This window comes from Pseudopipra pipra, chromosome 25, assembly GCF_036250125.1.
Source record: "Pseudopipra pipra isolate bDixPip1 chromosome 25, bDixPip1.hap1, whole genome shotgun sequence".
Classification (NCBI taxonomy): domain Eukaryota; kingdom Metazoa; phylum Chordata; class Aves; order Passeriformes; family Pipridae; genus Pseudopipra; species Pseudopipra pipra.
In genome coordinates this window covers 2,200,757-2,227,020 of record NC_087573.1, presented here as the reverse complement: position 1 = coordinate 2,227,020, position 26,264 = coordinate 2,200,757, and the positions used below count along the sequence as shown (strand labels likewise).

The 26,264-nt window shown below is 49.8% G+C and overlaps 2 protein-coding genes and 2 long non-coding RNA genes across 9 annotated transcripts in view; 1 reads left to right on the top strand and 3 right to left on the bottom strand.

Annotated features, from left to right (window-relative positions):
- The window catches only part of SRGAP2 (SLIT-ROBO Rho GTPase activating protein 2), a 106,789-nt gene extending 104,567 nt beyond the window's left edge, over positions 1 to 2,222 (bottom strand). For 3 of the 5 annotated variants that reach the window (XM_064635954.1, XM_064635958.1, XM_064635959.1), the window contains exons 1-2: positions 2,140 to 2,222; positions 339 to 936 (exon numbers count right to left, since the gene is read on the bottom strand). In XM_064635954.1, the coding sequence (XP_064492024.1) occupies positions 339 to 405 (67 nt within the window). In that variant the 5' untranslated portion in view covers positions 406 to 936; positions 2,140 to 2,222. Of the gene's footprint in view, positions 1 to 338; positions 1,132 to 1,496; positions 1,636 to 2,139 lie in introns of those variants that run through there. The other 2 variants (XM_064635956.1, XM_064635957.1) reach the window with 2 other exon arrangements.
- FAM72A (family with sequence similarity 72 member A) lies at positions 2,191 to 7,188 on the top strand. Its single transcript, XM_064635960.1, has 4 exons — positions 2,191 to 2,775; positions 3,698 to 3,775; positions 5,034 to 5,158; positions 6,000 to 7,188. The coding sequence occupies exons 1-4, from the start codon at positions 2,624 to 2,626 to the stop codon at positions 6,092 to 6,094; spliced, it is 450 nt and encodes a 149-aa protein (XP_064492030.1). The 5' UTR covers positions 2,191 to 2,623; the 3' UTR covers positions 6,095 to 7,188.
- LOC135402618 (uncharacterized) lies at positions 4,165 to 19,290 on the bottom strand. The gene is made up of 4 exons (XR_010425192.1): positions 18,791 to 19,290; positions 16,508 to 16,623; positions 5,986 to 6,306; positions 4,165 to 4,725 (listed from the first exon to the last, which is right to left on the bottom strand). It is a non-coding gene; the product is annotated as an uncharacterized LOC135402618 (long non-coding RNA).
- Positions 19,291 to 20,288: 998 nt separating this feature from the next.
- On the bottom strand, positions 20,289 to 25,945 carry LOC135402615 (uncharacterized). Of its 2 annotated transcripts, none has more exons than XR_010425191.1 (4): positions 25,796 to 25,945; positions 23,712 to 23,832; positions 22,195 to 23,559; positions 20,289 to 21,038 (listed from the first exon to the last, which is right to left on the bottom strand). It is a non-coding gene; the product is annotated as an uncharacterized LOC135402615 (long non-coding RNA). The 2 variants fall into 2 exon arrangements; XR_010425190.1 differs by having other exon boundaries at positions 22,195 to 22,314.
- Between the last annotated feature and the right edge of the window lie 319 nt (positions 25,946 to 26,264).

Below are 26,264 nucleotides of genomic sequence, written 5' to 3'. Positions count from 1 at the left end.
TATTTCACATGCAAAGCCGTATTTCAGAACGGGCAGGCAGGAAAATGCGGATCTCTCCCAAACTCAAAAATGTGTGTATTCCGTAAAAAAAAAAAAAAAAAAGAAAAGCCCTCGCTGTGACACCTTAAAACGGCAACACCAAAGCAGGAACTACCCCATGGGGACGAGGAACAGCGCTGCAAACCCGACCCGGCATTGTATTACGAAAAAGCCCTGCAAATTCCAGGCAATCTGCAAATGATTTCCCCCCTTCCCCACCCAAATATCCACTGCAAACTCCTACAATCGCGAGTCAGGATTGCAGCAGCCAAAGGCATGGAAATAAAACCGTTCCTTACCTTTAACTTGAGTGTCATACTCGGCTATGATCTCCTTATCCTTTTTGAATTTTGCTGGCGACGTCATGTTTTCTTTTCCAAAAAAGCTTCGCCTCCAAAAGAGATCCCCCCAGAACGCGAGATATAAAGGGCAATTTCACTCCTCTCCACGCGATGCCTCGGTTTTCTGCTCGTCCTTCCCCCCTCCCCACCCAAAAAAAAAAAAAGGGGGGGAAAAAAATCAAAAAAAAATCAGTCCATGGAGAGAGGGTGTGAGAGGGAGCACAGCAGCAGGAAAATGCAGATGTTGAGATCAGCGGATGGAAGAGGCAGCAGTTTTGTCTCCCTGCACCAAATCCTTGAGCAGCAGCATCAGCCTAGTGAGATCCTGCAGCCCCCAAAGGCTCTTCCTGATCCTTAACAGCACAGCCAGGGAGTGGAAGTCCTTCCGCACAACATGTTTTGTGTGGGTTTGGTTTGCCTTTTCTCTTTTTTTTTTTCTTTAATTTATTTATTTATTTATTTCTCCTAATGGGCTCGGGAGATGATGCAAATCAAACCCCAGCTGAGAGCAGAAGCGGAGGACGAGAAGCCTTTTTCCCTTTGGTGTTTTGCTCGCCTGCAAATGGAAAAGAAAACAAAAATAAAATAAAATATACAGATAGATAGTTAAAAAATTGCAGCTTGCAGACGAAATCTGCGATGGGAAGAAACGCTGCCCTGCCACCCTGACATTGCAAATCGTCCTTTGAGCAGCAGCAGAGCAGCAGCGCGGGGTTCCAACTGCAGCCCCGCCAGGTGACCCAGGGAACACACCCACCCCGGGGATGGGCCGGGGAGAGGCTCCCGGGGGAGAGGGGGCTGAGCAGGGCATGGTTTGGGGAGAGGGAGCTCCTTACGGGACCGGGGGTTGGTTTGGGGTGCAGGTCCCGGGGGAGCGGGGGCTGCTTTGGGAAGCGGGTCCCGGGGGTGCGGCTGGTTTTGGGAGCTCCTTGGGAAGCGGGTCCCGGGGGGCGAGTGGGAGCTCCTTGGGGGAGCAGGGGCTGGTTCGGGGTGCGGGGAGCGGCTCCCGGGGGTGCGGGGGCTCCTTTGGGAACCGGGAGCTGGTTTGGGAAGCGGGGTCTGTTCGGGGAGCAGGTCCCCCTTTGGGAAGCGGGGGGTGGTTTGGGGTGCAGGTACCAGGACAGCGGGGGCGCCTTTGGGGTGCGAGTCCCCCTTGGGAAGCGGGTCCCGGGGGGCTCCTTTGGAAGCGGGTCCCGGGAAGCGAGGACTCCTTTGCGGTCCCCCGGGACGCGGCTCCCGGGGCTGCGGGAGGCGGGCGGGACCCGCAGCATCGCCCGCCCCGCCCCGGCGGAGCCCCGGAGCCCCCGCACACCGGGCGGCTCCGCCCGCAGCTTCGCCCTCCGGTTTTTCTTTTTAGGGGGGGAAAGTGATTGGGGTTTTTCCAGCGCGGGGCAGGGCGGGACACAACTTTTCTCCCGTCTTTTTTTTTTTTTTTAAATTTTTCCTCTCCCTGTTTTTTTTTTTTTTTTGGGGGGGGGGGGAGGAGGGAGGGCGCGAGCCCTCCGCGGAAGATGCGCGTACGGGGAGGAAGAAATAAATAAACACACGGCACCCGCCGGATCCGCATCCCGCCCGGGAAGAACAATGAGGGCGGCGGGGAGAGAGGAAGCGTGGGGGGGTCCCGGGGCGGGGGGGGGTGGCGAGAGGGGGCCGGGGCTGGGGGGACGCGGAGGCAGCGGGGGGCTGCCCGCCGCTCGCCGCCCCGCCGGGGAGGCGGTAGAGGAGGGTCGGGGGTCGGGCGGCCGGGCGGGGCCGTTACCTGGGCGCTGCGGAGCCGCCTCCCGCAGCCGGGGCGTCCTCCGGCCGCTGAGCGCCCGCCGCCCGGGCCCCCGCACCGGACCGCCGCCGCCCCGCCCCCCGCGCGCCTCGGCCAATCGCCGCGCCGCGCTGGGCATGACCGACGCGCGCTTCCACCAATCGAATACCCCCACCTCCTAGATAAGCCCGCCCCCTCTTCCCGCCCCGCCGGCGGCCCCGCCCTGAAGTGTAGTAAGGGCGGGGCGCGCCGCAAGGAGTAACAGGCGGCGTGGCCAATGGGAGTGAGGCACGGCGCGCCCTCCCGCCAATAGCCGCGCGGCGGGGGTGGGGCCACCCGATTTTTTCAATGGGGGGTGGGCGTGGCCTCTCGCGGCCAATGGGAGGGCGAGGTCGGGAATTCAAACTGACAGGTGGGAGCGTGGCCGTTGGAGGCACCGGGATCGATATCGGGATATCGCGACATCGGGACAGGCACCCCACCCGCCATGACCTCCAGCGGCTGCACGTTCGAGGACCGGAGCGTGGCCGTGCTGTGCTGCCGGTTCTGCCGGCAGGTGCTGAGCTCCCGCGGGATGCGGGCGGTGCTGCTGGCGGACACCGACACCGACCTCTACTCCACCGACATCCCGCCCTCTGGGTAAGCGCCGGGCACGGGGGGGTCCCACGGGGTCCCTCCGGAGAGGGGTCGGCGCTGGCAGTGCCGGGATTCAGCCTGACCCAGCTAAGCGGGGTCAGGAGCTGCAGGAGCATCACCGCGGCTCCAGCACTTAAAAACCCGCTGTCGCCAGCCAAACAGCCCCACAGGGCGCAGTTCAGCCCATCCCTCTATTTCTAGTCCCACCTGGCTCTCCTTCAGCCCTGCAGAAACCATGGGATGGCAAGAGCAAGGCTGTCCCTGCCCTCCCCTCCGAATTTAATTCACTCGTGGGGATGACACAGTCTCAGGAGCTCCTCTAGCTCCTTGCAGAAGCAGAGATTAGAATTTGAAATAAAGGCCTGCAAACAGAACAAACCTGATCTGTCACTGCTCCCAGAAAGGCTCTCCCCCAAAGTCGGTTTGTGTGCTGCTTTCCCATAGCAAGATTTGAATACTAAGGAAATCAGGTTGTGAAATGACATGGTAATCAGAAAGTATGGGTTGAAAAGGAGATAAGAAATCAAAGGTTTGGTTTTAAATGTCCCAGCCTTTAAGGGATTGCTCTGTATCTTAGTTGGGATTTGCCAGGAACTCTGGCGACGTTTGTAACCAGGTTTCTGACTGTCAGTGCCACCCAGCCCCAGCCTGCAAGTCTCTACCAAGAGAAACTCTGCTTTTTGAGCTATTTTGAGAGGACTTGTGATATTAATGCAATGTCACGTGGGTCTCTTCTTGTTTCCATATGAGTGTGGCTGGCAGTCGGTAGGAAAATATAACCTTGTGGTCTTGGAGCACTTTAAAACCAGACTGTGACCAGCAGCAGCATCACTTTGTTGTGACTTCAGACCTGTGTTATTAAAACATTACAGTTGTGATCACGGCCACATCTAAACTCCTGTGTCTTTCCTTCTCTCCCAACCAGGACTGTTGATTTCATAGGAAGCTGCTATTTCACCGAAATCTGCAAATGCAAACTGAAGAACATCGCGTGTTTGAAGTGGTGAGAGCACAGCCCGTGACCCTGACACTCCAAAATTCTGCTTAACCCCCTCCCTGCCGACTCCTGCAGTGCAAGGGTTAAGGGATGAATGAACAGATTGCATTCTCTGTCGCAGATTTAATGCTGCTTGATAGAAACTCAGCCCACCACTCCTGGGCATGGCTGCCAGTCCATTCTCTGTGCAAGTCCCCAGTGAAAATGTGACAACCTTGTCAGGAGTCTGAGTCTATGGGAAAGCTTGTGTGCCACCTGCCTGATTAAATGTCTGCTTCAACACTGAGATAACTGTGTGAATAAGGCCCCAGTAAGAAGCAGTTACTCATATTCTAATTAATAGAACATCCTCTTGGCAGATCGAGTTGTTGCGAGCAGATGGAACATGCTGTCACTAAAGTTCTTGGAGTTCTTTTATCCTCCTTATTAGTATCTGATATTTAAGAGTAAAAACAACAACTCTCAAATAGCTCACAGTCATTTGAGATGATCCCTTCGGCTTCCTAATCAAGACTTTTACCCTGTTCAGATTTAAACAGTTGGGGTGGGGGGTTTGTGATAGAAACACAATATTTTAGTTTTTAGGGAGAAGCAGAGAAACAGAAATATCTCACCAGAGCACGTGAAAGTAGAAAAGTGGTTGTTCTGGGTTTCAATTGAGGAAAGTTGATAAGGCTTCAATATTCTGGCACAGGTTGCCCAGAGAAGCTGTGGCTGCCCCATCCCTGGAAGTGTCCAGGGCCAGGTTGGATAAACTTGGAGCAACCTGGGCTAGTGGAGGGTGTCCCTGCCCATAGCAGGGGGTGGAACTGGATGGTCTTTAAGGTTCTTCCAACCCAAACCATTCCATGAGTCTCATTACTCCTACCACTGATTCTCTCCTGTGCACGAGGCTCCTGTTCAGGTGGGGTTTGTGTGTGATGAACTTCTGAGCTGATGCCAATGGAACCACAGGCCTTCCAAAAAAAAAAAAATGCACCAGCATTTGTTGGTATGTAAACTAATCTGGATTACACAATTTAGGTTACTAATGGTTCTCTATGCCAAAGATCTGAAACTCAGATATTCTGTAACTCCTGACAGATGTTCCCTAAATATTTAAGATACTTGTTTAACTACGTTCCCTTAACTTAATCAAAATAGGAGCATTACATAATGGTCTGGTACCGTGGCTATTTAACATTAGTTTGGGCTGGAAAAAGCCACCAACATCTGTCCTTTCATCAGGCACTTGTGTTGCTCATTATTTCACTTGCCTTTCCAGTGGTAACGTCGTTGGTTACCATGTGATTTCTCCCTGCAAACCTTGCCTGTTGTCCTGCAACAATGGCCACCTCTGGATGTTCCACAGCCAAGCAGTCATTGGCATCAACAGGCTCGACCCTTCTGGTAAATTTGTCTCCTTCTCTTCCCTAAAAATCTCAGATCCCGAGTCCTGATTCTAAGGAGGCAGCTCAATATAGTCCAAGCATATGGAGGGAGGGGAACATATGGAGGCACAAGGAAGTGTTACTGCACTGCTAATCTGGAAAACTGCTCGGGGGGGGGGGGGGAGGGGGGTGGTTGGAGCTGTAAATGAAAATCTAAATTGATCTCCATCAGAAAACTTTAACCTCCCCCCCACAAGTCCGGGTTTTCTGCAGCAATCCCACAACCAGCCCAAACCCAGCTATTTATGGGGGGTGTGTCTTTCCTGGGCTCTCAGCTGGCCAAGGGACACTCTTTTTTGGGTGAGTCATGTTGTCACTTTGACCCTCTCCCACTGAATCCTCGTTAAGCTGAAGTTTGCAGCTTCTTCAGCTGGGTGTTGGTGGGATGCCAGGAGTCTGGCAGGGTTGGAGTCCTCAGGAATCCACAGCCCCCCTGACAAAGCACTTCTCCTCCTCACAGACTTGCTGCCTCAACCTCTCAGTGTCACCTGGGTCTCAGAGCAGGGCTTTTAAAAATAAATCAGCCACGAGGGGGGTTATCAATAGCTCCATGAATTAGTTATAGAAACAAGCTTCAGTGGGTTTATTCTTTGAATTGTGATGTAAACAGCAACAGCACTTCCAAGATCACTCGGAAGAAAAATAGAAAAGGGATATATTTATCAGGGACGTGACTTAATGGGTTTTGCAATGATTATTTCCTCTCAAAACAGACAGTAGTGTGACTTAAAATTAAGGTCACAATCCAAAAATACCTCTTTCCCCCCCCCTCCTTATTCTCCTTACCTCCTTCCCACCAGGTGTGAATGTATTGCTCTGGGGCAACCTGCCAGATTTGGAGGAAAGCACAGATGAAGATCCATCCTGCACCTCTGAGGAGGAGCACATCAGATAAATGGGATTATCTACAGCCTCTTCCCTGGATTTGTTGCTGTTTGGTTTGGATTTTTTTTTTCCTGACAGCCCATCAGAGCTTAAACAACAGAAAAAAAAAACCCAACCAGGAAATCTGGAAAACCATCCTAAAAAAGGAAAGCATCTCCCTCTTTCACTGCAGCCTTCTTTGGACTCTTGAATCCTCTGAGTAGAGATCCTCCTTGGTTAGATCTGGAAATGCAAACAGAAGGTGCATTTACTGAGGTCTAGGTCTGTTTTGCTTTTTATTCTGAAGCCTCAACAGCTTCTTAACTGTGTTTTTTTCTTCTTTCCTGAAGCACTTTTCACTGAGCAAAATCTTTCAGCTGCTTTCAGCTTCAAACTCTTTGAGAAATAATCAGTCTGGTCGATGGGGCTCTGACAGACACTTCCCATCTTTACCTGGCAGTACTTTCAGGATCTTGTCTCCATAGAGATCATATTTTTTCCCCCCTTAAATTCTGCAGTTCCTTAATGTCTGACAGACCTTGGAGGCTACACCGAGGTTTTTCTTCAGGTCAACAGCAAAACCCATCCAGTTTTATACGTTATTTTTTTTCCCTTTATGGGGTAGGCAGCCCTCCAAAACACAGCTCAGCCGTGCAACTGGGGCTTTTTAGAGAAAGAAAAAGAGATCAGGTGAAATATTTGGTGTTCAGGCCTAACTTTACATCCTGAGGCACAAAGGCCATCTGGTTCCTCCAAGTAATGAATTCAAAGCTCATTTTCTCAGTGGTTACAACCAACTTCTGAGCTAAGTACTGTCCTCTTCAGCTACTCACCTGAAGGGTCACCAGGAGAAAATCCAAGATAAAATCATGTAAGAGAACACTTTTAAATTTGGATTGATGCTGAATAAATCATTCTGTAGCCTCTTGTGATACTTGAAAGGGGTGCAATAAAGACAGATCTGAATTGTCTTGGTATTTTTACTGCATGTTATGTATTAATTAACGGTACTACCTCTTCTGCATTGTTTAAATGTATATTGGTATATATATATATGTATATGTATGTCTTGTTTTGAATTCCTGTGTTATGTCTGCTCATGAAATAAAAGCTTTGGACTACAGAGTCTTCAGGGCTGTAATAAATATGGATGTGTAATGACATCAGATAATCCAAACAATGAAATAGCATCTTGTATTAAAATAGTAGAATAATTACATTTTTACAATTATAATTATGTTTTAGACAACCTCCCAAAAAAATCGCTTTTTTTTTAGGTTGACAAAGCTGACAGTTTCTCAGCCTTAGTGAGTTAACTCTTCTGCAATTCAATATTCAAATTTTTGCCAGGTTTCCGTGCTGCATGAACCTGATCACGATGTGACTACAGTATTAAGCTGGCAAGGTGACACCTCAAAGATTTTTTTTTTCCAACAGAATTCGTGAGCTAAAAATACCTCTGGTTGTTTTTGCATGAGTAACACAACAGTTCCAATACAATCCTGCCTATTGCCAGTTCAACACTCGTCATCTATAACCTTCCTAATTCCCAGCTAACCTGGTGTCAGGGCAGAGCTGCCCTCCCACGGGGAAGCAAAGGACTGTAATTCCTTCCCACCAAGTCCATAATTCTGTTTTTGCTCCCCATCTGCACACAAAGAACTGGAAGTTCTACTCTGAACCACTTTAATTACACAGGCCTGTTCGAGCGAGCTTGGAATTAGAAGTGAGCCAACTTTTAAGTGAGTTCAGTCCGTTTTTTGTTGACAGTGAAGCTGTAGGTGTTAAATACAAAGTAAGCAAACATCCCCTGTTGTCCCTCTGTGGTGAATGTCACCAAACAAACTGATCATGTCTGGGGCCACTTCTTTCTATCTGAAATTAAAGAGAGAACTGAGTAAGCAGCTCATGGGAAAGCCACAGCAGCTCATTCACAGAGCCCTGATGTTTGGGGTTAAGTTTCCAAGGATCACCCTGTGCAGGGAGATGTTTAACCAGATCTAACACCAGGCAACTGGCACAAAAAGAGATCAATATTTCTAGAAACGCTGCCAAGCACTTCAAACCACCCAAAGCTGCATTTGAAATAAAACAACTCAGGTCTCTCCTGTGTTTTCTCTCTGTTCTTTTGGACACACACGATCTCTGTGTTAGAGCACAACACTGAAATCTGGAAGTGATGGTTGCAAGTCCTCTGGTACAATAATAGAGCAAGACAGATAATGCCCAGGATGGATTTATCAGCAGGATTCAACTCCCTGATAGATCTGTGGTCAGGCTGATCCAGGAGAAGCTGGGCAGCTCCTCTTCCTCCTGGGGAGGATTTCACAGGGAAATTTTACGTGATCTTTGCTGTGCAGCCACTGGAGTCACAAGGCTGAAAAACAAGAACTGACTCCTAAGGCTTTTCCTTCTGCTCATCTAGGTACCCAAGGCAAGTAATTAAAGAACTTTAGTGTCTCTAATCAGATCTGGGTTTACTCAGAAGGGATTGAACACCAGGCAAAAGGTCTTAAATTTGAGACTCCGAGTCAGCTTTTCTGCAAGGCTCCAAATTTTCCTGGCACTCAGATCACTCCCTGGAGCTGATCCCTCCAGCCTCAGTGCCCAAGGGTTGGATCTGCCATTCCCTGTCCCAGACCTGATCCCAGATGTTGTGTAACACAGACTTGTAGGTTCAGGGTCACAGGCACTGAGAGTAGAATCCTGAAACCACTGAGAAAAAAAGAACTTTGATTTGATTTTTAAGTCGCAGGGAGCCGTGTAATCACTCTGTTATTGATGGCCACCCCTTTTTTTTTCCCTGCAATGCACAATATTAGCTGGAGGGGTAGGGAAAAGCCATAGCAAGACAGTGATAAATTGATACCCCTCTATATTAAATAAGACTTGCTAGAAAAAAAGGCACATTTAAATATTCCTCCTTATTCCAGTGCAGCCTAATCATAACCTTACATTTATGGAACACCGTTCATCCCAAAGTGCTCTCCAGCGACAAATTCTTTAGGAATTCTTTTAGGAATTCTTTTACCACGGAACTGCAGCCAAGCCCAGGGTGCAGAGCAGCTGCCAGGCAGGCAGTGAGAGAGGCAGGACCATGGGAAGCATCACCCTGGAATGAAACCGGAACGTGATCCCCATCAGGACAAACCCACACGTTGATTTACCCAGGGAGGCTCCACTTGAAAGACACTCTCTTCTTCCCCAGCCTGGAATGCAGCTCATCCACCTCCAGCAGGTGACAGATGGGTCACCCCTCCTGGGACAGAACCCAGGCTTTGAATCCAGGGAAGAGTCCTATGACAAGAGGCAGAAATTACTGAGCTCCCTCTTGTTCTCTGCTCTTCTCCCCAGCACACTTTTGAAAGTGAAGTTAAAGGGTCATTTGTTATAAAGCACCCAATTACTTCGGCAGGAGAGGTCATTGTTCCATATTTTATTACGTTTGCAGTCTGTGTGGTTTCTGAAAGCATATCCCAAGGAACAGCCAAGTAAACAACCTTTGTGTGCTATTATTTGGATTAAGGGAGTGTCTACAGGCCAGGGTAGTGCAACCACCACGGGGCTATTGTGCAAGAAACTGGGAGCACAGAGACTCAGAGGAGCTGCTGGGAAAACAAGGCAGCCAAGGGGGGTAAGGAAAGGCACCAGTGGCTGTCAGAGATCAGAGGTAAAGCCTGAAGAGGAGACTCCTTAATTCCAAGACTACAAGAGACACCAAGCCAGGCCTGTTCCTGCAGCTGTGGATCACCTCTTCCTATTCCAACAGGAATTTGCAAGCCTATGAATAGTCAGCTCTTGCACAGACTCCATCATACAATCACAGAATGGTTTGGGTTGGAAGGGAACTTAAAGATCATCTCATTCCAACCCCATCATCTCATACCTAAAAGGATCCTTCTCTGTGCCAGGGCTCCTGGATTTCTGCTGCATTATTAGGTTTTTCTCTTGCTTTAGCATGCACAAAGCACATAGCCTCTAGTCAAATACCTATAAAAAGCCTACAAAGAAAACAGGTTGTTCCAAACCTGTGCAGATACAGCACTCAGGGAGCAGGGATGTGCTCTTCAACTCATGCAGGGCACAGGAAAACCAGCAGAGAGCCAAGCAGGCTGCCTGCCTTGAACACCCCCGGTGGAATTAACTCCAGGTTGCTGAGGCACCACCCCCAAAATTCCCTCTTCTCAACAGGAAACATCAGCCATGCTGTTCTCCCAACAAGCATCAGCATTCCCAAGCAGCCAGGGGGACATTTCAGCTGCTTTGCCTGGGTGACACTGTCGTAGCTTGAGACCCCCCAAAAATCCCATTTCCAAGTCCAAGCCCCAACTCCCACAATTTGTTGCAGTGCGAGAGGTTTTTCCAGACATAACACAAGACTCAATATGGGGGGAAGGGAGTTACATTACAACTATTACACAAATAAATACTATATTATATACATAATTCTAACTATCTCTCCTGTAGTAAAGCAATATTTACATTAGATCAAGTCCCTCCTTTCCCTCCAGTGGGAAGAAGGAAAGATCCTTTCCACTTTCAGGGCAGCAGTGTCTCTCCAAAGCAGTAGTTGTAGATGGAATCTCTCTCTCTCTCTCTCTGTCTCCATTACAGACATGAGCTTAACCAAGTGAGCTGCACTCAACTGAGTTCTCACTAGAAAGCAGGGCTCCTATTTTGGAAAAAAAAACCAACTGGGAGCAAAGCTGGTCAAATAGAAGCCCAACAAAATCCCTGGTGCTTCGCCCCTCGTGTCATCTGAGCCCTGACAGCTCGATGTCTGTGGGTGATGCCACACGAGAGAAATCAGCCCCACGGCACTCCCTGGCACTGCCATCTGCGTGGCAGCATGGGGAGAAGCTTGTGCAGGCACAGGGAAAGCCAAACTGATAAAAAAAGACTCGATCTCCTGCGTTTCTCTGACTTACACTTATTTCCTGCGGGAAAGTGCTAATTAAAAATAACCCGGGGCTGCTCCACCGTGGGTGCAGCCACACTGGGATCCTTCCCTGCTGTGCCACGGCAGAAGCTGATTAGTTCATCCCACTCCAGCATATGGCCTGCTTTGGAAGGGAAAATTTCCACTAACACCTGAAATACGGGTGCTTTGGGACTCTCATCCTGATTTCCCCAAAGAGAAGCTGGTCCTGTGTCCACTGGGCACATCCAACAGTTCCTCACACAAAAGCAAGCGAACAGGAATCAAATTTAAGAGAAATTCACCCGATTTTGCCTCGTCATCTGTCTGCCTCTCAGTGCCAACAGGCTGCCCAGAGAGAAAAGGGGTTCCAGGACCAAAGGACAACAAGAATACAAAGCTCACCCCCCCCTTTGCCTGCACCCTTCGGAGGTTTCAGCAGCAGCTCTTCCTTTGCTGCCAATTTATTTGCCTTCATTTTGAAAAGAATAAGCAGATATTTGATTCTGAGACTAGCAAGGCTCCAGCAAGAACAGATCTGGTCTGTGATTCCCACTGTGCTTTGCAGAACACTCCCAGAAAGCTTCCTCAGCCGACGCTGGCAAGGGGAGAGCGAGAGGCGAATGTGCCTCAAGCTGCCTCGGATGTGAGGAGTGCCAGGAGTGCCAGGGACCCTTGGCCCACACTGAAAACACAGCAGGTGAAGCTACAGACCCAAAAAAAAAAAAAGAAGACAACATAGGTGGGATCTATGCCCAACCAGGACTAAGAATGCACCTCCAAAAATGGTGTAACGAAGCAAAACCCCATTTTAATCTCCTCTGCTGAACACAAAACCCAGGCCCTTTCAGCTGCTGAATTTTAAAATCACTTTAGAGCCATTTGCCATGACTAAGTCACTCATTCTCTTGGTTCATCTCTGTGTAAGGGGACACAGAGTAGTAGGTGGTTTTAGACCCCCAGAATTCCGAAGCTGCAATATTTCCTCACGGGGTGATCAACTGAACCAACACAATCAGAGAATGATTTGGTTAAACATGCAGATGGAATGACACAGAGTCACATTTGAGGGAAGGTTGTGAAAGTCCCTGCAGATTCAGTCTAGCATCCACTCATATTTAATGAGAGCCTGAAAATTTTGGAAAAAATGAAGCAATCTTCTCTTGTGCAAAGCCCATCACAAGACTTTCCACAATATTGCTCCATTTTTTTTCTCGGACCCCAGGTTGGACATGAATTTTACTCTGCAGAGTGAATTTTTACCCTGCTTCAAATTTTACCCAAATGGCTTTCTTTGTAGCTCAGAATTTAAAATTCAGATGAATGCAGTTTTGCATCTCCTGTGCTACCAGAAGGCAACAATCATAAGTGGCAGGGAGCCTTTATTCAGCAGAATATGTCCAATTTTTTATTTTAGTTTCCAGTTCTTATGGGCAATCAACATTTAAAAACTGCTTTAAAAGCACCTGGCACTGGCCACGATAAGAAACCTTTTACCTCATAAACTCTGATTTCACACAAACGTGCCAGTGATGCGTGAACTCGAATTGCTCCTCTCCTCTGTGCCACTCTGACAGCACAAAACACTCCTCAGCAAATCCAGCAACACTCCGACTCGCTGCAAGTCAACCACAAAAATCACAGGGACTTAAACAACAAGCAGCTTTTGGACGGGGTCAGGTGCTCTGATAACAACCTGCCACTGCTGCTGCATCACTGGAGCCTCTCCTTGCTCCTGCCAGGGGGCTCAGCCGTGGGCACTGATGGCCCTGGCACTAATTGCAGTGTCCATTGCCAGCCCTGACGAGGAGGCAGCAGCACCTTCCCCTCCCCGTGCCTTGCCCTGGTGTTTTTAAAGCAGCCCCATCTCCCCACACACTCCCAGGGCTACCAGGAGGTGCCAGGTGGATCCCAGGCTGCTGTTTTCCAAAGGCCAAGGGAAAGCAGTGCAGTTATCCCTGTGCTCTGTCCCCAGTATTGAGTGTGATGTCCTGTCCTCTCCACGGCCTCCCCCAGCACAGATCAAAGCCAGCTCTGCTGGGTGTGGACACACACACATAGAAGACACATTAATTACAGTCTGAAAAATTCTCGGCTTGAAAAAGAACTGGCTCCCTCTTTGTCACCTCTCCCCCACAAAAACCTCACCTGGCCCAATTTACTCCTTGAAAACAAGCTTGGATTGCAAATGACCCGGGGAGAAGAGACATCAACCGAGTGTATCTCGGCCAAAAACGGGCTTTGAAGAGCAAAACTCAACAGCAGCACAGGCTTTGATGGCACAGCACAGACCCAGAGACCTGTTCCTTAAGCTTTACCTTCCCTGGGTTCTGTCTGCCCATGGAAGGGGAGATGGTTGTGGCTAAAAGGCTGCTCTGTTGGGTTTGGATGTGAACAGTGCCAGTCTCCCTTGGCCTAAATTAAAAACCCAGGGTGTGAAGATAGAGACCCAAAAACATTTGAAGATAACATAGAAGGGATTTCCCACCCTCTGCTGATGGAAGGAGTGGAGAAAAATCAGGAAACTCTGATTTTCCTTTTGCTGACCTGGTTACAAAAAGTGCTGGGAACACACAAATGATGCTGCTGGACTTTCACCTTGAGTTACAAAATCAAAACTCTGCCTACCAAGAGTTAGGGAGGAGCATCCCTTCAGCCAAAAACTGCACAGAGCTTTGACATCATCTTCTGGCCACTGCTGGGAAGAGAAAGGAGAACCCTGCAGGAGGGAGGGTTTGCATCCCAGAGGGGATTCCACGGGGCCAGCACAGCCACCAACCCCACAGCAGCCCAGACACCCCCTGTGCTGCCATATTCCATGCCATGGACACGGTGCCAGCCTGGTACCTCCTGCCCAGGCTGCCACGTCACACCCTGGGACCAACCCCGGGGATGATCCCCTTCCCTCTGCTCCCACACAGGAGCTGCTCTTTGCAGGCATGGCCTGGCAGGGGGGTGACAGGGGAAGGTGGAAGGTACAGGGTGGGTGAATCCCTCCCTGCACACCCTCCCAGACTGACCCCGGCTGGAATGTGCTCAGGGGAAAAAGGGGTAGGAGAAGTTGGCAGGACTCACCCTTTCCCTCCCTGGAGAGGGGCAGGCTGGCTCTGCAGCAAGTGGTGTCTGGGCACAGCAGCCTGGGCAGGAGCACATCTGTGCCACTCCAGAGGTGGGTCCACTGCCCTGAAGAGCAGGATGCTGGTCCCTCTCACCCACAGACATCCCTTGGCCTTGGCTGGTGCTTCAGGAGACACTTGTCTTTATTCCAGCAGTGCATGAACCCCCAGTATCTCCCCAGCTCACTGTCCTCTGCCTGCAGAGCTCCAGCAACAGGGTTGGAGTGTTTTCTACGCCAAGCAGGAGCACCTCTGCCAGCCCTGCTTTGTAAAACAGACGAAAAAATTCCCACTGAAGTTACAGCTGGAAAAACATCAGGATAAAATCATCCCTGTCACTGTGCCCTGCACATCCAGTGCCTTCCCTGGGAGGGTGGGCAGGCCCTGGCACAGGTTGCCCAGAGAAGCTGTGGCTGCCCCTGGATCCCTGGAAGTGTCCAAGGCCAGGTTGGATAAACTTGGAGCAACCTGGGCTAGTGGAAGGTGTCCCTGCCCATGGCAGGGGCTGGAACAAAATGGTCTTTAGGGTCTTTTCCAACCCAAAACATTCTGAGATTCTGCAGCTGGTGGTCCCACAGCCCGAGCAGGACACTTGCACTCCCTCCCAAGCAGGGCAGGAGGAGATTGAAGCACACAAATAAGGGCTGGGGGTGGGTAGTGCAGGAAATACATGTGTGTGCACATTCCATGGTGATTTTGGGTCTCCCAGCTCTGGCTCTCAGCAGGACAGTTGCCATCAAGCCACGGAATCAGGGACACTGGCATTGTGCTCAACAAATCTGCATCAAGAGCCACAACAGGAAATCCAACTGAATTTCTAACTCCAGCCAACTGTAAGGACAGAAGGGTTCCTCAACACAACACCAAGTATTTAATTCTCTGATAACACAGTAAAATAAAGATAGCAAGCAAGAGCTCACCATCAATGGAGAGAGAGAAAGGGACCCTGATATTTTAAGGCATTCACCTTTAGGTTATAAGCTGCTTATCTCAGACTGCTACATATGTGGTCTCCTTGGGAACCGAGTCAGACAATAAATCAGATGTGCCAACATTTATCAGAAGCTCCGACCAGCCAAAAACATCAGCTCTCCCAAGAATGCCAAATCAGCTTTGTGGGAGGCAGGGCCAGGCCTGGAGTCACTCCTCAGGCACGCAGCAGGGGGAAGAAACACCCCTGTTCAACTCCAAATAAACGGTGCTCACAGGGCTGCTCCTCGTTGTCGTGCCCCCCCGGAGCCACGGGCTCTGTCAGAAGCTTCAGAGGGAGGAGAAGAGAACAGAATCAACCTGGCATTTTGTGGGCATGGTTAATGCACACATCAGGGCAACATCTGCATATCGTGCCCAGTCAGCCACAAAAACAACCCTCACCACCCTCCTCCCAGTCTGAGGCAGCGTAAGAGATTATTCTTGTTTTAGTCTGAAGAGGAAGGGGGAAAAAAGCAATATATGAAGAGCAGTGGTAGGAATAAAAACAGCTTGAGGAAAGTCAGCAAGATCAGTGTATGAATATTCTCTAAGTGCAGAAATCCTGCCAGGCACAAGGAAAAAAATCCAGACATTTCACATGTCAGAAATAAAAGAATCTCAACCAAATCTCTCTCTCTCTCTTTTTTTTTTTTTTTTTAAACTGGTGAAAATTTCCCAACCAGCCCCAAAATGTTTTGCTGCTTGTGTGTAACCAGAGGAATGTCATGGCAGGAATTCAGGGCAAAAACCTCTGTCTCATTTACAGGGGGTTTGACCAGGAATTAACTAGTGGGAAAGCAACAGGGGAGACACTGGAGAGCCTCATTTATCCCGAAATCCAGCGGCATCGGATGCAGTTGGTGGGTTTGGGATTTGGTGAATGACCCCATGGACTGGGAGCAGCTCGGGGAGCTGGGTGGGAGCAGTGCCAAGGTCTGCGCGGGGCGGAGTGGTCCAAAAAGAGGGAAAGATCCCCCTTTTCCAAGGGGAAAATTCCCCCTTTCCTTGGACATCGGGAGCTGCCCCCCCCAGCGCCAGCCGGGGCCGCAGCGCCACCTTCGGGCACGAGGGGGAACTGCACCCGGCCCCGACGGAGGGCCAAAAAATGACCTTTAATTGGATTTTTTTTGTTTGTTTTATGCATTTTGGATTTTTTTTATCTTTTTTTTTTTTAATTTTGGATTTTTTTCTGATTTTTTTTCAAACCGTGGTTTTGGGGTAGAAATACAAGGTGCTGTAGTTCGGTGGTGTTTCAGCAAAAAACACAACCCCAGCGTCCTCTACTGCTCCCAGGAAAACCAACAGCCCATTCCAGGCAATTCCAGTGCCATTTGTGACTTCCACCTCTCCCTTCCTGCAGCTGAACCCCCTCTGAGGTCATTCCCCATTAGCAAACTAAGAAATGAGAAATTAAGTCTTCTCATTTGACTTTACAAACCTTTTTAAAGCTGTGTTTGGGCTTCGTGGCTGTGGGAAATCTGCCCTCCACCAAAAGGGCTTCAAAATGCCACGACTGCCATCACCTCTCCATCGCTGGCCAAACTGAGACAATCCCTGGAGAACACAAGGACTGGGACTTGGCAAAGCTCTTCTCCTGGAATTTGTGCTGAAGCTCAGTGCATCCTTACAGGTCTGTTTTTATCCAGAGGGGCCATCAGGTGAATAATAGCTAACAGAGAACCATTTAAATCCAATTAAGTAACTCCTTACCTATAAAAAAAAAAGAAAGAAAACATCTCCTGAGGAGCTGTTCAGGGATAGAACCTTTAGCAGAGACAATCACAGGCAGCAGGATTAAAGAATATCCCAAAACAGCATTCACAATTTAACAAGCTTTCAGTTTGCTTCCATTCTGCTGCACTGAGCTTTTCTGGAAATGAACAATCCTTGGGGATCATTTGGGAACAGCTGCTTAAAACAGTCTTTACCCACAGCAATTCTACTCCTGTTTCTGTCCCCTCCTCTCCCTGGATCGTACCAAGAACTCAAAGAGGAGCAAGAGGCAATTACCTCGGGTCAGAAGGGTTGTGCTGGTTTGCTGCATGTCAGGTTGGATGCTTGGGCTCATCTTAAATTCCCTGGATGGGGCTGGTCAGTGCAGCTGCTTGGCCACAGGGCTACAAACAGCTCCAGCGTGACCATGTCCTGTCAAACTGATGGCTCAGGACTTGCTCCCTTTGCTCCTCTGAAGGGCTCATTAGTGCCTGAGCCCTCCACAAACACAGTCCCCAGAGACCCCAGAAGGTCGAGGGGTGCACTCAGGAGCTCTGTGTGCCCTGGAAGTGGCACTTACTGCAGGCAGCCCCACACCAGCAGAATTGAACTGATTCCCTTTGATTTCCCCCATGAACAACCAGCCTGCCTGAAGCGAAGCAAAACCAGCAAATGAGGGGAAGAGTGAGATTTTCAGAGGCAGCAGAGTCAGATCCTGATCATTAACACTTAGGTAGCTTTAAACATTTCCCAACAGTGTCATTGCTGTTCCCTCTCTCTCTTTCTCTCTCTCTGGTGACAGACTCTGCTGCTGCTTCACTTGTCTCCAAGCTCAACTCCAAGACAAAACAACAATAAAATTCTACATGGGATCTAACACTGCCTCCCAGCAGTACACACTTTGTTGGAACTTATTAACCAGCTCCCAGCTTGTCCCCTGCATAATCACTTTGTACTTCAAAGCCTCCGCCAGCAGACAGAGCTAAATGATGGTGTTAAATTCAATCATGTATAAAATTAATTAGTTTGGGGGCAGGACAGTGGATATTGGTTGTCAAAAGTTGGGATATTGGCTGAATGGGCTTGCTCAGGGCTCTGGGGACCTTTAACTTCCCGAGCAAATCCTTGTGCTCTGTTATCCTGGACGTGGCTTTTCAAGTGGGGCGGATGAGGAGGGAACTGGTGGCTCCCTGCAGAGAATTGTTCAGGAATACCAGAATTATCCCTGAGTGGAGCAGAAGGCTGTGCTTGTTCCTGCTCCCACACTTGGATAAATGCACACTTGCAAGATTTGACACATTAGGTCAGATCCCAATTGATGCTCCAGAAATCCCCCAGCGTTACAGAACCCCAGAATTATTGGGGTTGGAAGGGACCTTAAAGATTACCCAGTTCCACCCCCCCTCCAACACTTTCCACTAGACCAGATTGCTCAGACCTCCACCCAAACTGGCCTTGAACACTTCCAGGGATGGGGCAGCCACACCTTCTGCAGGCAACCTGCTCATAATTCCTTATAATTATAATTACCCTGCCCTGTCAGTGCTGCTCTGCACATCCAGGTGCGGCTGAGCCATCTGGCCTGGTGTCCCAAGGCCAGGTTTCCCAAGAGGTTACTAGAGGACTCCAGGGATCTCTGAGCCCCCAGGCTGGTTGCTGGGAATTCTGTTCCACTCAAATCACCAGGAGGGAAAACAGCATCTGGCTCACCCCCTGCTGCAGGTCACTTCAGGGAACTGCCCCTTCTCCTCTGCATCTCTGGTTTCCTTCGGGGATAATCCTGTCCCAACTAGATTTGGAGGACTTAGACATTAATTTAATTATTTTTTTTTTAAAGTCTCCCCATCGAAGTGAACGATCCCAGAACCCTGGGGCAGCTCGAGCCTCCCTCCCTGCCTCGCTCGGCTGAACACGAAGGGTTTAGCAGCGATTTTCACATTTCCTCTTAATCCAACAGTTAGCTGTAAATCTGCCCCCCTCCCCTCGCCGGGGCTGGGCTCGCTCTCACCTCGGTGTGACGGCGCTTCGTTAATTAAGCCTCGGGCTGGGATTTGATGCCCTGAATTGATGTGAATCCTCTGCAAGGAAAGGCAGCAGCAATCCGGGTTACACTCCCACATCTCTTTGGTGCTCATTAGGAAGGCAAGAGCTCTCTAGATAGAAGCAAGCACTGAATATCTACTAAACACGAGCAAACACAGGGCCTTGGAGGGCTCAGGGCAGAACCACACACAAACCACCACCTAATTTGAAAACAGGGCTACAATCGGGGCATGGGCTCTCTCAGTATTGGGGGTTTTGTTGTTTGTTTGCCAAACAAAACTCCGCAAAACCTCAAACACACCAAAACCCCTCAAACACACACAAAACCCCGAGCATCTGTCCCTCCCACCCCCACCTAAACCACACAGGGACTCCTCACAATTCCCTTTCTGGCAGCTGGTTTGGGATGAGCCCCCTGGAGCCAGGAGGATGGAGATACCATGATTTTGCTGCTCCTGCAGCAACACCCACAAATCAGCTGTTGATGCTTCCCCTGAATGTTAATTTGGTTCATTTTCCAGGCGACAGGGAGAGAACAGAGAGGCCGCTGGAGGAATCCACTGATTCCAGCCCCTGGTTTCCCTTCCAGCAGCCCCTCGGTGGGCGAGGAAGGGCTTGAAGAGATGCCTCAGCAATTAGCACCGTCCGTGCAGGGCGGAGGCGCAGACACAGCCATTGTCTGGCGATGTTAAACGATGTTTTTGGAGGCACAAGAGCGAGCGCCACAGCCTGAGCCAGCCCTCGGCTAAAACAATCCCCGCAGTCCACGGTCCGCCTGAAAAATAGGTGTTAGACTCCCCTTTGTTCATCATTATCAGGCACTTAGAGGCAGCGAGTCAGGTGGTTAAAATCAATTTCTGAGGAGGGCACAGAGCCATTCCTATTCCATGGCTGCTGGAATTCTTCAGTGGATAATCGGGATGCAGGGAAACAAGTTGCTTTTATAAGATCTCTGGACTGTTGGTTTCACCACCAAAGCAACCATCCCTTCTTCTCACCACTGCTGTCTCCCCAGAGAGATCCTGGTCTGCAAGAGGCTCTTCAAAGACAGATGGACGGTCTGCCTGCTTCATAACCAAAAACACCAGCTCTTCCCAAAAGAAACCAGACGCTGAACTTCACAAAGAAAAGTCAAAACCCGAGATTCAGAAGAATATCCAGCTGTTTATCCAAGGACCCCTGGGAGGTTTAAACCTGATTTCCCACTCAGTTGAATAATTCCCTGGGCACTGGCACACACCCCTGAGTCAGGAGACAAACACCCCTGCCTGCAACACCAACATTAATGGGCATAATCCTAAATTCTCACTGCAGCCGTGCCCATCCAGCATCCCAGCTGCAGGGAGTGGTGTCCATGGGGTCTTCAGACCCACTCAGGGCAGAGCAGGGAGAGCAGGGCTCAGAGCCCTGTGCTGATACATCCCCCAGAGCTGGTCCCACGTGTTCCTGCACCTTCCCTGCCTGGTCTGACCCAGCCGCTCACCCCGGGCAGGCAGAACGCCGTGTGCTGCTGCTGTACTTTACCACCTCCTCCTCAGACACCTCGCACCGGGAGAGGATTAACGGGCATTAACTGCCTTCCCGAAGGCTCCCATCCCGCAGTTCCAACTGCCAGGGAACCCAGATGAGAGCAGCTGCAGGATTAACTACTCCTGTCCTACCCAGAGGACAAGGTGGGTGGGTGTTGGGGGGAGCAGGGAAGGGCTCCCCACACCCCTGCAAGCCCTCAGAGCTGGTGCCCATTTCCAACCCAAACCTGGGCTCAGAGCAGGTTGGTGGGGCTGGAATTCCTTGTCAAAACTGCTGTTCTCGTGCAAAGGGCTGGAGCTGCATCTCCCAATTCCCACCTGGAATTCTGTCTGCTCCCCCGGGTGACCACCAGGACAGAGCTGGGGCAGCACCCCCTTGGCTGTGCAGAGCTGTGGTGCTGCCCAGCCTCCAAATCTGAGCCCCCCACCCCGGCAATTCCCGCAGCAGGATCATCAGGGCACAGTAACGATCCAGGGATGCCCAGGAATCAAGAGCCACACACACATCCAGCACCCCGGGGTTACAGCTCCATCAGCACCGCCGGGATCCTGTGCCCACAGCCAGTTAATTAGGAGAGCAGGCGGCACACACAGAGCACAGCTTTCTGCTTCGCTTGCAGGAACGGCGGCACGGGGAGGAGACAGACCATTAGGGCTGCGTTTCCAAGGAGATTTTCACACACTCTGATGGGGAGAAAAAAAAATACCCAACACATTTCATGCGAGCCGAAGGTAGTAATTCCGCTGGCACTCCTTATCTGTTGAGCACGTCGAGATAAACCACCGGTGAAACTACAATAATGAGCGTTAATTGGGCTTGTTTTGCGCTGTTCTCCACATAAAGAGTAGCAAGAAAAGAAGTTGCTCAAACAGCTTAAGAGCAGCGGTAGCACTCCTGGTGACCACATCTCGAGTCTCTGAACTTGTCTCTCAGCACCTGGAAGTCCCTCAGGTTGAGAGCCCAAGAGCTTTCAGGGTAAGAACGTCAGGGCAGGTGAGGAATTCCTGTTTAATTGGACAACACAAGCTGAGCTCAGTGCTGCTCACCCGGAGGGAAAGGGTCTCGCTGAGGCAGCTGCACAATCCCAGCCACACTTCCCTGGGTCTGGGCACAACCTGGGGCTGACTGTCAAACAGGCAAGAACAACCTTTAATCACAAAGCCTTGAACTTTGCTGCAGCAGGGCGAGTGCAGATCTCTGCAGACGTTTTCCCCATGATTCATCATTTTCTAACGTGTTATCCTGAAGCAGCTGCTCCTCTCCTTTCATAACCCTGATTGATGCCTCTCCTACCTGGAGGAGAACAGGCCCTGAATAACCACAGCACTTCCATCAGGCAAGGAGGGCAACAGGAGACAAAGCAGATCTGAGGCCGTGGGGAGGTTCTTATTCATTCCCCCTCTGTACTGAGATTTTCAATTAAACGTGTTTTATAAATCCTCTGTTCTCCTTTGCCTGCACAAAGGGGAGGGAGGAGGGTAAGAGCAGGTTCCCCTCCCACTCCAGAGCACAGATGCCTCCAGCATCCCTGTCCCCAGGGATTGCAGCCCCAGTCCCAGCTCAGGGTGATGTGGGCGGTAGGTGCTGATGCCTGAAGCATCCCAAGCACCCACCCTACCCTGAGCTGCCTGTGGGGACCAGCTCTGCCAGCCTGACCCCATACAGACCCATCCCTGACCCCACACAAACCCATCCCCACAGGGCCACGCTCAGGACCAGAGCCTGGCAGTGACCCCTGCAAACAACAAAGATTTCCCACCAAGGGGTTTATTAAAAATAACATTTAAAAAAAAAAATCCGTATATCCAGTGAATAAAGCAAAATACAGAACCTAAATACCTTTCCCAGCCTGGCCACACTGTCACTGCTGCCTGGGTGGGAATCCTGTCCCAAGGGAATCTTCCTTTCCCCTCTGTCCACACCACAGCACACGGACACAGATTTTCCCCCCACAGCAGCCTGTAAGCAGAGAACAGGAAAAAGCCATTTGTTTCCAGCCTTGAAATGTAATTTGTTTGGGTTTTTTTATTATTATTATTGATTTTAAGGTTGTAAACGCTCTGGCCGTGTCTGGTTTTCAAATGCTAATGATGGTAACAGCAAAAGGAGATGAGGGAGCAGGGAAGGAAATTGCAGCATTTCACAGCTACCAAAGTCTTTAAACATCCCTGGCTATACAAGGAAACCAACAGGGAGAGTATAAGGATGATAAACAAGTAATTTGCTCTCTCGAAGATGCCTGTAGATTCAATTTTGCCTCTGGCAGTTGCCTCTACTTAAGCAGGTTTCCACACATGTGGGTCAAATGAGAAGACACAGCGAAACAACAAGGAAAAAAGTAAACTCTAATGGAGTTATCAGCTGCAATAACACCCCAGGATTGGATTTATTTTATTTAACAGAAGTCTCCTGGTGCTCTTCACCAGCCTGGGAGATGTTTCTGGATCCCAGGGAGAGGAGGTTGGTCCCAACCCCACTGGTATGGGCTGACCTGTGGGGTTTGGGGGGCAACTCTGCTTTTGGACATGGTTTTGGGATTCTCGGGGTGCTTGGGTGGGTAGGGCTGTCCCAAAGATCAGGGACACCAGGAGGATGAAGGGAGTGATGCTCTGAGACGAGCTGGGCTGTCAAATTCCCAGCTTGGACACAGCTACCCCCGGGAACAGCAGCTCAACCCACCAAGTTTATGTTCAAGGCAACACTTTAAACACTGATCCTTTAATTCTTTAACACAACACTGTCATCTTTTGTTGTTCTGCTTGCCAGTTTTTACAGCTTCACACGGATTTTCCATTAAAATCCAACTGGCTTGTTCTGCCTGGGAGAGTCCCCACCAGGCACCGCTTTGGGGCACTCACCATGTGTTCAGCATGTTTATTTATGCACCCAGACGTGCTCTCTAATATTAAAGCAGGATCAGAGGCTTTAATTAAGTGGGAAAAAAACAAATCTGAGTGAGGGAAAGGGGGGAGGTGAGGAAAAGGTGAGGCTGACAGTCACTGCTGGTTTATAATTCCCTTAAAACATGGAAGCTGCAGTTCGAGAGGTGACACTGCCTGATTTCACTGGGGAGTTTTCTCCCTCCAGAGTGCAACCAGGGGGCATTTAAAAACAGATTAATGTTTTGGGGTGTTTCACCTGGTACCAGGATGGAGCAGGGCTGGGCTGGATCCTTCTGCACTCCAAGGAAGGGGAGCAATCACTCTGCAGAGAAATTTGTTTGCCCAAGACAGACACCACAAGGTGACTTTTCTGAGAGCTCTTCACGATCATTTCAAGCAATGAAAAACTCAGATTATAGCAAGTTTTCAGCTTCCAGACTCCCCAAGTTTGAGGAAAGCAAAGGACAGTCCTACCTGGAGTCAGGTCAGTGGCAAGAGCGAGCTGGGCTTTGAGGTCCTGAAGTCTCCAAGAACTGGGAAGTCTCAGCAGTTTATATTTTCAGGAGGCAGTGGGGAGCTCATTCGTGGCTTCACTCTGACAGGGAGCTGGCATTTAATACAGCACGAGATACCAGGAATTCCCAGCCCTCATTCCTGCCCTCAGCTTCCCAAGGAGACACCCCAAGATGCCATAAAGCACTTGCAACAGCATTAATTTTACAGCATCTGAACCAGAGCAAAATGACCAAATCTTGCTTTTCCTGACCTGAACCACAAAAGGCATTTCAGTGATTAAATGCTACAGACAGACCAAGCCTGTGTTGTGCTGTCAGCAATGAAAGTTAAACAGCATCGCACACCACAAATAAAATATTTGTGTTGAAAAGGGAGCCAAAGCAGCATATATAAACCCAAGCCAGCAAATTTTATTTATTTAACCAGCAAGCCACCCACAAAAAAATAAAAGTAACCAGGTGCTGTGCCAAATGATTTAGCAATCACAAAACCTCTACCTCTGCTCCACAGAAGGAGTGGAGGATGCCAGCTGTAATAAAACCAGCGGTTAATGTGCTGTGCTTTGTGGTGTATTGGTGTTATCAGCTGCCAAAAATTAGTGATGCAATCCAGCATTGCCCTGACAAACTGAATTTAAGAGCTTAGGAATCCAGTTACGTGGTCCCTGAGCTTCCCCCGGGGGGAAGGGAGGGATCACAGACCCTGTGACAGGAGTTTTCAGCACATTTCAGGGCTCAGGTCACCCTGCAGGGGGGATAACTCAGGTTACCCCCACCCTGCACATGTGCCCTCCCCTCCCTGGACACAAAAAGATGCATTACCAGAAAACTGCAGAGTTTTCCTCGTTGTGAAACACCTCCAACCTCTGCTCCCCAGGGCCTGGTTTAGGGGAAACAGCCTAAATAGCTGCAGGTGAGGCTGAGCCATCACTTCCCCAAAGCTCCCAGAGCCCTGAACAAACCAGCACCTTCCTCAGCCAGGAACTCCCGAGCTGCTGGGCTGGAGAGCCCAGTCCTGGGGTTGCATCAAAATGTTCAGGAAACCCATGAATGAAAGTGAGTTTGGTTTTCAATCCATCTGCTCAGAAAAAATTCCTTTCCCGTGATAATCTCACTCCCTAAACACAACAAATTTCTGTTTTCTGGGGTTATTTCTCATTTGTGAATTAGCTCAGGTTTCCTCTAAGCACCTTTGCAGGAGAATTCTCCATGTAACTAAGCTAAGGTAAATCTGGAGTAAAAGCTCTGATTCCAAGGGAATTGCTCCCAAATCGAGCTGGTGCCAGAAAAAGCTGAGTCTGCCCTCAAAACCCTCTCAGTGTTTCTTTCTCTCTGCAGAATCTGCCCTTCCATCTCTGCCTTTCTCTCAGCCTTTCATTGCCTTGTAGTTTTTTTTTTTTTTTGCACTGCCCTCTATTAATCTTCCAGAAAATCAGCTGTCTGATCACAAACACAGAAAATTACATTATTCACTGCAAACCTTCCTACCTCCAGCACCTCCACCAGGCATCTTTATATCCGTGGGGTCTCATAAGGATGAATGTCTTTTAATTAGACACAAACTGCGCTCATTTAGGGTTATTAGAGGTGATCTGCAAATTTATTCAGCAAATAACTGCCTTTACACAGGGAATTTTGCTGTAATATCACCAGCCTGTGAGCTGGGGCAGCAGAGCCCATGTCCAGCAGGCACGTGCTGGGACACAGCCCATGTCAGGTGATTTTTAATCCATCTTTCCCCCATAGGGAAAGGGAAAAAAAGGCTGGAAATGGATGGGTGGTTTCATTTCTTATTTCTTTACTGCCACCATTCAGTAGCCAGGAGGGAAAACAAAGCCTTAATGTTGCAAAACAGAAGTGAAATCGTGTGTGCACACACACTCACCAGGTGTATTTGTGTGTGTAGGCAGTGAAAATGTTTTGCAATCACACACCGTGTGGGAAAACACACTGAAGGCTCAAAAAAGAGTGGGAAGGGAAGGTGAGGAGGTGCCAGAGCTCTCGGGCAGGTGAGGGGCAAGAGCCTTTGAGCTCCAGACTCACCTGGATTTTCCACCACACAATTTACAGTGCTCTCATCCTGCGGAGCATCACCTTCCCTCTGGCACACACCAAACCTCTGCAGCTCCCTTCTCCCCATCAGCTCTGCCCTTCCCATGGATCTTTCCCAGGCTCTGTGCGGATGAGAGATGGTGCAAATGTGGCAGGGGCTGCTCTGGGGATGGGCACGACCTCACTCCCCACTTTCGGGGTGGTTTCCTGTCAGATGGAGTAAAAAATGACACAGTTTAGTTGAGGGCTCAGCAGCCACACTCAGGCTTTTGGCCATGTCTCGGGGACAATCTGCATCCCACAGGGAAGGAAAGGGGGAGCAGATCAAACCGGGCAGCCCCGGGAGGTGGTGCCAGCAAATGATGTTTGCAGTGACTTTGCTGCGGGGCTGAGACCCAGCTGCACAAAGCCAATGGATGTCTGACTCCTGCTGTGGGGGACCCGCACCCCCTCGTCCCCA